This window comes from Lagenorhynchus albirostris, chromosome 20, assembly GCF_949774975.1.
Source record: "Lagenorhynchus albirostris chromosome 20, mLagAlb1.1, whole genome shotgun sequence".
NCBI classification, from domain to species: domain Eukaryota; kingdom Metazoa; phylum Chordata; class Mammalia; order Artiodactyla; family Delphinidae; genus Lagenorhynchus; species Lagenorhynchus albirostris.
In genome coordinates, this window is record NC_083114.1 from 44,418,361 (window position 1) to 44,430,868 (window position 12,508).

General features: G+C 39.2%; 1 protein-coding gene across 1 annotated transcript in view; it reads left to right on the forward strand.

Moving 5' to 3' along the window:
* The first annotated feature begins 1,081 nt into the window (after window positions 1-1,081).
* Window positions 1,082-12,508, forward strand: part of EFCAB3 (EF-hand calcium binding domain 3) — a 35,767-nt gene continuing 24,340 nt past the window's right edge. Inside the window, exons 1-3 of the mRNA XM_060134277.1 lie at window positions 1,082-1,205; window positions 8,655-8,745; window positions 11,313-11,389. Of these exons, the coding sequence (XP_059990260.1) occupies window positions 1,115-1,205; window positions 8,655-8,745; window positions 11,313-11,389 (259 nt within the window). The 5' untranslated portion in view covers window positions 1,082-1,114. The remainder of the gene's footprint in view (window positions 1,206-8,654; window positions 8,746-11,312; window positions 11,390-12,508) is intronic.

Here is a 12,508-nt window from a genome sequence, read left to right on the forward strand (position 1 = left end):
TAAGCTTCTCAGAAATGATCCTTATCTTTCTTGTGTCACCTAGAACAATGCTTCTCAAACTTGAATGTGCGTATAAATCACCTGGGCATCTTGTTAAAATGCAGATTATGATTCAGGTCTGGAGTAGAGCCTAAGAAATTCTGCATTTCTAACAAGCTTCCAGATGGTGGCAATGCTGCTGGTCCAAGGTCCACACTTTGCCTATCTAAGACCTAAAAGATGAAGAAATGATATATTAAGATTGTGCCTGGCCTTTCATTTCTTAAGTCACAAGTACAACCAATATATTATGTGCCTGAGGGCATGATTCCATCCCCAAAATAAGAAGGAAAAATATTAGAGTAATTAAAATTAGCAAATAAAAATGAGTATTAGGGAGAGACACACAGGGAAAGCAGAAGGAGTTAGGGATTGATTGATTGATTTGTTTGCTTATTGAGATTTTTATTATTGCTTATTGAGTCTAGTTACATGACTTATCTGCTGGCTCTTCTGTTATATAACTACTTTAGATTAGACTCGTCTTTTTACTTCTATTACCCTCTTTGTTGTTCTGATACAAAAAAGATGATCTAGGAGCATTTGGGGATTATCAATTCTTACTATAATGATGTTTCTAGAAAGCTTCTGTACAGCTCTGGCCTTGAAAGAAAAGATTGTATATTGATTTATTCAAACAACAAATATTTATTGATCACTGAATATGTCCAGGAACTATACTAAGGGATGAAGAAGGGAATACATACTTGACTTTCTCTGCTAAACCCAACAGAAAGTAGGAAATAAAACACAACCATTATGTTCTCAATCATGATTTTAATAAATTTGAACCTATTCATTGCAAACATCTCCATTTTCTGTTTTCTCCAGTTAATCATTTCTTCTTATTCAGGAAGACATACTGTGTCCCTCTCCTCTCTTCAGCTGAAGAGGTTCTTTTCACCCTTCCAAATCCATTCCTCTTGACCTGATCATCTCCCACTTTTTTTTTTTTTTTTTTTTTTTTTTTGCGGTATGCGGGCCTCTCACTGTTGTGGCCTCTCCCGTTGCGGAGCACAGGCTCCAGACGCCCAGGCCCAGCGGCCATGGCTCACGGGCCCAGCCGCTCCGCGGCATGTGGGATCTTCCCGGACCAGGGCACCAACCCGTGTCCCCTGCATCGGCAGGCAGACTCTCAACCACTGCGCCACCAGGGAAGCCCCAAGGTATAGTTGATTTACAATATTATATTAGTTTCAAGTGCACAGCACAGTGATTCAAATTTTTTATAGATTATACTACGTTTATAGTTTATTATAAAGTATTGGCTATATTCCGTTTGCTGTATAATGTATCCTTATTTATTTTATACATAGTAGTTTGTACCTCTTAATCCCCTACACAGACATGCCATCTTGTAAGTCTTTTTATTCTCTGTACCTGCAGTTAGTAGGTGTCTGCTGAAGCAATGAAGGGATGCGTGTATCCATTCACTTAACAATCATAGTCTACTGTGTGCCAAGTATTACTGTACATGCTTGGGACAAAGCTCACTACTCTCATAGAGCTTACTTTCTAGTGAAGAGATATACACAATAAACAAATAATAGTATGACAGAGATTACAGAGAAAATAAAGCAAAGAAAATGGGTATAGGGGATACTGTAGGTGGAGGAAGTTAATCAAGAAAAGACTTACTGATAAAGGGCATTTAAGCAAAAAGCTAAGGAGACCAGGGAGCAGAAATCTGGAGCAAGAGCACTCCACGCAGAGGGAAGAGCAAGTGCAAAAGCCCTTATACAAGAGCATGCTCATAATATTTGAGAAAGAGTACAGAGGCCACTGTGGCTGAACAGAGTGAGCGAGGGCAATGTAGGAAGACGTAAGGTCATAGAGGTAGGGGACGGGACCACCACATTGAGCTACATAGGCTATGCACTGTACAATTCCAGGATTGTGCAATGAGATGTTCCTTTTGGGGGAAGGGGGTGGTGCAGGTGTGGGGAGTAGCTGATCATATAAACCCTGAAGGCTATTGTAAAGATTGGGTTTTTTTCCTGAGTAACACAGGAAAATGAGGATTTGAACAGAGATAGGACATGATCTGACTTAAGTTTTTAAAGGACTGTCCTGGTTCCTGTATAGAAGAGACTTGGCAGGGGTGAATACAGCAAGAGCAGAAGCAGGGAGACCAGTTAGGAGGTCGTTGCAGTAACCCAGAGCAGGAAGTAGAGGTGGAGGTGGTGAGAGTGGTTGAGTTACATATATATTTTGAAGATGGAATCAACAGTACTTCCTGATAGATATCCCAGGGCCGAGAACATAATAGGCACTAAAAATGTACTTATGAAATGGATGAATTGGATTAGATGTAGAACACAAAAGAAGAGGATTGAAGCATATTCCAAGCATTTTGGCTTCAACAGAGGATGGAGCATAGGCCTGGAAAGATGCAATTATCATTTCCTGAGATGAACAGATGAATGAATAAGAGACTGGCTAAATGCTATTATATTTGTTGAACTAGTGAAGAAACTAAATGAAATCCATATGGATTCAAATATTATATAAAGAGGAGATATTAAAAATCCGAGTAGGGCTTCCCTGGTGGCGCAGTGGTTGAGAGTCTGCCTGCCGATGCAGGGGACACGGGTTCGTGCCCCGGTCCGGGAAGATCCCACATGCCGCGGAGCGGCTGGGCCCGTGAGCCATGGCCGCTGAGCCTGCGCGTCCGGAGCCTGTGCTCCACAACGGGAGAGGCCACAACAGTGAGAGGGCCACGTACCACAAAAACAAAAAAAAAACAAAAACAAAAAAATCCGAGTAGTTAGTGATCTGCAGAACATGGGTTAAGCAATCTATTATTATAACTTGCTATTAAGTTGATGCTAGGAAAATTTTCTGACATTGTGGATTGACTCTCAAGAAAAAATCAATGAGGATGAGCAAGTGATTGCCACATATTTCTCTACCTTTTCCTCTTATTGCCTCTATATGTGATTTTGTAAGCCCTCTCACATCCTTGCTTTCCCTGACTTGGTTGGGTGGTATGGGAATAAGGGGTTTTTGCTGTACATTTACATAGTTGCTGCTCCAAAAACCATCCATGTTGGTGTACACTAAATTTAAAAATTATAACTAGTTGGTTTGCATGCATAATAACTTAAATGGTATTGTGTAAAGAGGAGTAAGCCTTCTTTTTCAAATTTATTTATTTATTATTTATTTATTTATTTTTGACTGCACCAGGTCTTATTGCAGCACATGGGATCTTCGTTGTGGCATGCGGACTTCTTAGTTGCAGCATGTGGACTTCTTAGTTGAAGCATGTGGACTCTTCGTTGTGGCATGCAGACTCTTAGTTGCAGCATGCATGCAGGATCTCATTCCCCGACCAGGGATTGAACTCAGGCCCCCTGCATTGGGAGCATGGAGTCTTACCCACTGGACCACCAGGGAAGTCCCAGGAGTAAGCCTTCTAATTTCTGCAAATATCTCCATTATTAATCTAGACTAGTCAGGAGGGAGCAAGAGAGGAAGTGGGGCTCATCAGGATTAGGCCAACCCAGAGAATTTTGCCAACCCAGGTTACCAGACTTGAAGTGGGTGATGGAGTTTGAGAAAAGCCTAAGAGGAGGGAGAAGTGGTGAAGCACAAAAATCTCTGCCCCAAAAGGAAGGAACATCTTGCCTTTCCCTAGTCATTCATTGACTACCTATGTTCAGTGGACAGAGCCAATGTTGGGAAAATAGAATATTAAGCTTCTCACCTCAAGGTACTTACACACTTAGTGAAAGCAAAAGAGCCAGGGAGAGAAGTGAAGGGCATCTGCCTGTAAAGCCTGATTCGCCTACAGGGGCAGCATCTCTAAGAGGGAGGTAGCTACTTTTTTTCCCCCTGAAAAATCCAGTTCCCATTGCTCTGGTAACTGAAGTAACTGGTGAGATTCTCTTCTCCTTAAGTCTCATGTATCTTTTTTAAAATTAATTAATTAATTTATTTATTTTTAGCTGTGTTGGGTCTTCGTTTCTGTGCGAGGGCTGTCTCCAGTTGCGGTGAGCGGGGGCCACTCTTCATCGCGGTGCGCGGGCCTCTCACTGTCGTGGCCTCTTCTGTTGCGGAGCGCAGGCTCAGTAGTTGTGGCTCACGGGCTTAGTTGCTCTGCAGCATGTGGGATCTTCCCACATCAGGGCTCGAACCCGTGTCCCCTGCATTGGCAGGCAGATTCTCAACCACTGCACCACCAGGGAAGCCCAGGCTCATATATCTTTAACTATACAGGATGAATTAGGCATTACCCTGAAATGTTAGGTTTTCAGAGGCCACAAATTATAAATCACATTGAGACATAACCTTTTCCCATAAAACCCCTTTCTCCTTTGGTGAACAGTACTGCATAGGAAGAAGCCTAATACTAGATGTTCTCCCTCATCTAATAGTCACTTCCTTTTTATTCTTCGTAAAATCAGAAGGGAATATGAGCCTAGGCGATGCTTAGATTGATATGGTTGAATTAATTCCTATAGAAAACAGCTATATTTATGCAACATCCCTACTTAAATATCTTCAGAATTCCCCAATGCTAATGCTAAAGTCTAGACTCCCTTAGCTTAACAATCAATATGTATATGTATACACAAAAACCATGTTAAGGGCTTCCCTGGTGGTGCAGTGGTTGAGAATCTGCCTGCCAATGCAGGGGACACGGGTTTGAGCCCTGGCCGGGGAAGATCCCACATGCCGCTGAGCAGCTAAGCCCATGCGCCACAACTACTGAGCCTGAGCTCTAGAGCCCGCAAGCCACAACTACTGAGCCCACATGCCACAACTACTGAAGCCTGTGCACCTAGAGCCCATGCTCTGCAACAAGAGAAGCCATGACAACGAGAAGCCCACGCACCACAACAAAGAGTAGCCCCCGCTCACTGCAACTAGAGAGAGCCCGCGTGCAGCAACAAAGACCCAACACAGCCAATACATAAATAAATAAATAAGTTTATTAAAATAAAACATGTTAAATGAGTGACATGCTGGGTATAAGAGACTAGAAAAAATGAGGGAGACTGTGGCAATCAGGAAACCTTGGGTTCCAGTTAAAAGGGTGACAGTTTTTCTGCTCCTGCCAATTATTGCTAAATAGGAATGGGGGCCATGTGTTCTCTGATCTTTGGGCTTTTCAGAAGTCATAAACTGATAACTTTTAAATTACCCATGTTTTCATTTATGAAATTCAAAAAAAAATTTTAATGTTATTTAAGCCAAATAAAACTTGTATGGGGATCAAATTTGCAATCTCTGTTCTAATAACCAACCCTAGCCCAAATACCTAATCATTTTTCCTCCCATTATCTCACTTCATGCAGTCTTGAACAGTTCCTTGTCTCCTAAGCTCCCATGATTACTCTACATGCTTTTGCTCTTCTTTCACTCTAGACTACTGTTCCCTAGGAGCTACATGCTACGTGTTAAAATTCTACTTCTCCCTACACACAAAACCTAAAACTATTAGAAGAAAACATAGGAGAAAAGCTTCATGACATTGGGTTTGGCAATGATTTCTTGGAAATGACACCAAAAGCATAGGCAACAAAACACAATCAACAGAGTGAAAAGGCAACTTACAGAAACAAAACATTTGCAAATCACATGTCTAATAAGGGATTAATATCCAGAATATATAAAGAACTCCCATAACTCAATAACAACAACAACAAGTGATAAAAAGACTTGACTTGGGCAATAGACTTGAATAGACATGTTTCTACAGTAGATATATAATAACCAACAAGCTTATAAAAAGACACTCACAATCACTAATCATTAGGAAAACGCAAATCAAAACCACAATGATATATCACCTCATACCCATCAGGGTGGCTACTGTCAAACAGAAAACAACAAGTATTGGTAAGGATGTGGAGAAATTAGAACTCTTATGCACTGTTGGTTGGAATGTAAAATGGTGGCCACTATGGAAAACAATATTTCTTCAAAACATTAAAAATAGAATTACCATGTGATCCAGCAATTCCACTTCTGATGTATATTCAAAAGATTGAAAGCAGGGTCTTGAAGAGATATTTGTACACCAATGTGTCACAGCAACATTATTTATGATAGTCAAAAGGTGGAAGCAACCCAAGTGTCCATCAACAGATAAATAAGTGCTTTATCTTAAAATGTGGTACATATAATGCAATATTATTCATCCTTAAAAAGGAAGGAAATTCTGATACATGATACAACATGGATGAACCTTGAGGATACTATGCTAGGTGAAATATGCAAGTCACAAATACTGTATGATTCTACTTATATGAGGTTCCTAGAGTAGTCAGATTCATAGAAACAGAACATAGAATGGTGGTCATTAACTTCATTTTAAGTCTTGGTAGCCCCTAACATAGTAGGCCCTAATTAAATATTTGTGTAATTTGTAAATTAAACCTTCCCTTTCTTTCCTCTGTATCCCTAGCCAGAATGAAAGGTAATATAACAAGTTTGGACAGACTAAGGAAAAGTCAAATTATGCACATAATAAATGAATCCCCCAGAACAGGAATAGAAAATCTCTAGAATTGCAGCTAACAAGTGAAGTCTGAAACAACTTGGGGGGCTCAAGCTAAGCCTTTGCTGCCAGAGGTATCTGTGCTTAGCCATCATGAAGACTAGAGACACTCCTAACTTCTGTGCTTAGATGATTTAAATACCGTGAGACCTGTCAGATCTTGAAAATTTATGATTAAAACAATCATAATACTTTCCTTAATTGCTCTTTTAAAATCACTCTTTTCGATAACACTATAGACTAAAACCTGTGAGAGTTTGATTTTTCCCTCTTTCTGGATGTAAACAATGAAATGGTTCCTAATCAGCATTCAACCAAGGGAACTGGGTAAAATTTTTTACTTCAACAACTTTCAATTCACCAATGTTTAACATGAAAATATATTAATACAGAATTTTTTTAAAAACCTCCCCTTCCCCAAAATCCAATCAGTGTCAAAATATTCTGATTCTGTAACTCATACCCACACATACCCTGAGGGTGCCGAATGAACCACATTGAAATCACAGTTGCTCTAAAGCTGGAAGGAGCTTGTGGGTCATTCTTACCTGGACCTGAGCCTGAGAAGTGAATGAGGTCACAGTTGTGTGATGGAACAAACCCTTTATGGATTCTTGATCTGACTGAAGCCCAGAAGTTGTAAAGTAGCACCACCTAGAAGTAGGTAAATATCCAGATTTTGTAGGAATCTACAAGGAGACCTTTTTTTTTTTTTAATCTATCATCTCAGTGAGAGATTGAAGGTAGTTTTTTTAAAGTAATGATTATTTTAAGCCATGAGGATGATTTCACAGCACCTTTCAACTGCCTACATTGTCAAGCCTCTCCGGAGTTCCCAGCTCTGTGATAGGTTTCCAGATTTTGAGCACATGTAATTGAGTTGTTTAGAAGCAACAGTTTTCCAGAGTCTGAGGTAAAGACTTAGGAAAATTGACTGAACTCTAACCAAACATTCAGAGACTTTTTCTTCATGGTTTAATAGTGTATGATTGTCTGCTGTTCCTAAGTCAGCAACCCAGTTTTCTTGTCAGTGAACTACCTAATACACTCTATATATTAAAAAGATAATTAGAGGACTTCCCTGGTGGCGCAGTGGTTAAGAACTTGCCTGCCAGTGCAGGAGACATGGGTTCGAGCCCTGGGCCGGGAAGATCCCACATGCTGCAGAGCAACTAAGCCTGTGTGCCAGAAGTACTGAGCCTGCGCTCTAGAGCCCGCGAGCCACAACTACTGAGCCCATGCGCCACAACTGCTTAAGCCCATGTGCTTAGAGCCCGTGCTCTGCAGCAAGAGAAGCCACCGCAATGAGAAGCCCATTCACCGCAACAAAGAGTAGCCCCTGCTCACCACAACTAGAGAAAGCCTGCGACCCCAATGCAGCCAAAAATAAATAAATATAAATAAATAAATTGATATTAAAAAAGATAATTAGATAAGACCAACAATAAAAGGGAGAAGCCCTACCAACCCAGCTTCTGGTCCATAGGTTCTGATTCTTAAACTATGCAGAAGTAGAAAGGAAGGACTAGGGAGTCCTTTGTGGTTAATAGTCCATTCAGGGAGATCTAAGGTAGCAAAACAGCATTATATCCCACCCCTATTCTTATTTTTTAAAAAGACCAGTGGGTTCATAAGAACTGATAGGGCAGGGGTGGACCTCCCAGAAGGAAACCCTGGGAAAATCTACTTACTACCCAGCAGCTATCCAAGATATAAACAATTAGGTAAATATTTTGCAAATGCTATAACATTTTATTCTCTGTCAATTATGAGATGAAAAGCACATTTTAAAAATAAATTTTGTCTTTAAATAACTTTTTCTACATATTTGCAGAATGCTCTACCATTTATTTTTATATAGGATCAGCATGATACTATTTGCAGGAGGAGCAATGGCAAGAAGTTTCGCTTAGAGATCTTGGGATAGTAAAGGGACCCGTCCACTTGGCCTTCCAACTTTGCACATGCCTCTAACTTGCATTTGCACATATTTCCATTCCATGAGGCCCTGGACTTCAAACTCCAGGTCTCGAACTGGGAAAGTTGTAAAAGAATATAAACAAATTAATCTGTGATTTGATCCTTAACTGTATCTTCTGAATTCCAGACAGAGTTACTGGCCACATGGCAGTTTCTGATATTAAAGCAAAACTTAAACTGAATCCTTCAACAAAAATACCCAACTTCCATGGCAAGAGGTAAGTAATGAATTTATTAATGTGATCAATATATTAAGATAAAGAATTATTAAGGTGATGAATATATTAAATACTCATAAAGGCTGTAATGAAACAAGTTAGAATGTTCTTCAAATATCTATTCTGTGATAAAGTTAATTATAAAACAAAACATCTGAATTGAAGATAAAGATTTTTTTATGAAAAGAAAGATATATATATATACTTTTTGATTAGAGAAACAAAGAGTTCTTCCTATTCTCCCAAATGAGAGGCTATTTTTGTGTGAGGGGACAGAATACCCCAGAAGAAGAAGGTTGTCAGAAGGCTAGAGGAGTTGTCAGTTACACATTAAGACATTTCAAGTGCCAGTTTAAAGGAGAAAAAACTCAGAGGATCATAAACCCCTAAGTGTCAGAATATAGAAAAAGAGTATGTAGCTCAAAAATGGCCAGTAAAATGAAATCTGATAAATTAGCTATGACTAACCTTGAGCTAAAATTGGGAAGGGAGGTTTGCCTGTGACATTAACAATAGCTTTTTCTCAACCTGATAACTACAAATTCCAATAAACAGTAGCCACTAGTGACTGAAAATGAAAGCCTGATGCAAATTTTATCAGATCATAAAAAGAAAAGCCTCTCTCCTCTCTCACAATTATCCATTTTCTTTGCCACTTTGAGAGTATTTCTCCTAGTGTCCTTGACTATGCCATTCTACAGGAATATATTACGGACTTTTTTATCAGGATGTGGGTAACACAACCTTGTAGCAGCCAAATCCCTTGATCTCATTGTTCCCTTACCCTTCATCACGAACTGTCTTTTGAAGTAGTGACTTCCTTGTCACTGAAAGTAGTCAAGCAAAGACTAGATAATACCACATGTAGAGGGAATTCCTACATGAGATGAGAGGCTAGACTGGGTCCATTCCAAATCTAAAGTTCTTTGAACCTTTGAAACACGTAAAATAAAAAATCTATTTCCCATGTTTGATCCAAGATAAGATTTGAAATTCTGCCAAGAGTATGGTTTTTTAAACGTAGCTAATAAAGAACTTGCATTGCCTGGGCTTCTACTTTCTTCTTGCTTCTTGAGAACTTCATATTTCTCCATCCACTACATCTTTTGTGTGTGTGTGTGTGATATGCGGGCCTCTCACTGTTGTGGCCTCTCCCGTTGCGGAGCACAGGCCCCGTACGCGCAGGCTCAGCGGCCATGGCTTACAGGCCCAGCCGCTCCACGGCATGTGGGATCTTCCCGGACCAGGGCACGAACCCGTGTCCCCTGCATCGGCAGGTGGACTCTCAACCACTGCGCCACCAGGGAAGCCCCACTGCATCTTTTATATCATGCAAAAGAAATCTGTTTATATTTAGAAATACAACAAATATAAAATAACCAATCTGAGTAAAGGCATCAAGTTGGTAATGAAAAGCAAACACTAGAAGATATCAATGATAGTAAAAGCTGAGAAAAATAAGACTAATTAGATCAAATTCCGTGTCAGAAAAATTGAGAATGGTGCATTTCACCTCCTATTTTACCAGGTCCTCTTTAAAAATAGGCTGAATCTAGTAGACACTGTAGAGGATACTAAATTCATAAACTATAATTTTTTTATTTAACTACCATGTTTAGTATTTCTTATAGTTTTACTTTTTTAATTGCTTCTTGTAAAAGCACAAAAACTAAGAGATGACATATTTCTTAAAACTTTTAGTTCTACTAGTATCAAAACTAAATGTATTTTAAATAAAATTAATCCATAAAATTATGATTATTATAAATTTACTATTAAATTACCATATTATAAGTAAACCCAGTTTTGTATAATACATTTTTATGTTCCTAAACTAATAAATTGCTGCAGATATATACAAAATATCCCCAAAGTATTAATATTTTCCTCTTTTTCCAGATTTTATTTTCCTGAGGAAATAAAAGGTCACCTAGGGTTCCAAACTTTCCAGAACTTTTCTCTCTTGATGAGAGATAGATAGATATGGTTGATATAGAGACATCGAGACAGAGAGAGAGAGAGAGAGGGAGAAAGAAAGAGATCGATCTACCGCTCTCGCTCTCTCATATTCTGGTAAAAATACAATTTAGCAAAGTTGTAAAATAAATGTGAATACAAAATTTCATTGTAAGTATATTCACCATAAGGTTATTTAAACTAGTTAAAAGTTTGAAACAACTTATATTTCTAACAATAGGAATAGTGTGAGGCTTATATTCTTCAACTTTGGCAACAAATAAACCTGGATTTGAATCCCAGGGCTTCCAGTTATTAGCTGTGTGACTCAGGACAAGTTATTTAATCCCTCTGAGCCTCAGTTTCCTCTTTTGTAAAATAGGAGAAATCAGATTTTTTAAGGGGATAAGGTTGATGGGCAAGTATAGGGGAGAGGTGGACCTCAGTGGCTAACATCACTGTCCATCCTGTAGCTATTGGCAATTGACAGTAACAGGGCCCTTAGGTGGTGTGACTCTGGATATATTTTGATGTTTACAGTCACTCCAGTCAGCAGAAACTGATGAAGGGAACTAATATTTGCTGGTTTCAATAAGTATCTCTTTTCTCAGGGATAAAGATTTACCAGGACCGCTGCCAAGCCAATTACAGCACAAAGAAAGGAAGTTGAGCCCTTCACAAATGAGAGGTAATGAGACCCATCCCAAAATAAAAGCATAAACAAAAGCCCCTTAATATATCTTAGCATTTTTTTTTCTCTAAGGGAGATCTGGGATTTCAAAGGTTGTCTACAGTACTCTGTTATTTAAAAACAAAAAATATCTATATTTTATGATACAATGTCTAATTTGTGGGAAGGAAGGTGGATTACTTTTTTTAGTATTTATTTATTTTTTGGCTGTGCCAAGTCTTAGTTGTAGCACGTGGGATCTTCATTGTGGCAGGCGGGATCTTTAGTTGCAGCATGTGGGATCTTTAGTTGTGGCATGCAGACTTCTTAGTTGCAGCATGCGGACTTCTTAGTTGCAGCATGAGGACTCTTAGTTGCCACATGCATGCAGGAACTAGTTCCCCGACCAGGGATCGAACCTGGGCCCCCTGCATTGGGAGCGTGGAGTCTTACCCACTGGACTACCAGGCAAGTCCTGGGGGATTACTTTCAAATAGACATCTTCAAGAATTTAGACAGTCCTGGCCAAATATTTTTATTCCAAGGAGAACTTGTGGTGTGGAGAAGAAAAAATATAAGGTCAAATAGAAATTAAGTAGCAAAGCAGTATCAACACAACTAAAGTCCCAGAATTTATCATAGAAAAAAATTATAATGATAAAATGAGCTACCCTCACTACAGTTCATTCATCCAAACAACAAATAATTACTTAAAGCCAACAGTGTACTAGGCGAAACACAGGTCAGACATGTTCCCTGCCCTAATAGGAAGTCTTACAGGGAAGACAGTTAAACCATGAATTTGTTGATTGAACCATTTAAATTACAACATGACACAAGTTATGATAGGGAAAGTATAGAGTTAAAGGAGCATAAAAGAAAGTGTCCTAACTTAGTCTCAGTAAGGATAGGAGGGAAGTCCCAGCGAAAGCTGAATAATGAGTAAATCAGACAAAGAGCACAGAAGGGAGTGTTCTGGGTAGAAAGAGTGGAATCTGCAAAGACCCAGAGAAAAGGGAAAACATGACACACTAGAAAAACTAAAAAAAAAAAAAAAAAAATCAAGCGTGGCTGTGTTTGGGTTCTGAGAAGGTTAATGCTTCACCCCTCCAAGTTTGGAACCAACTAAGACATTCC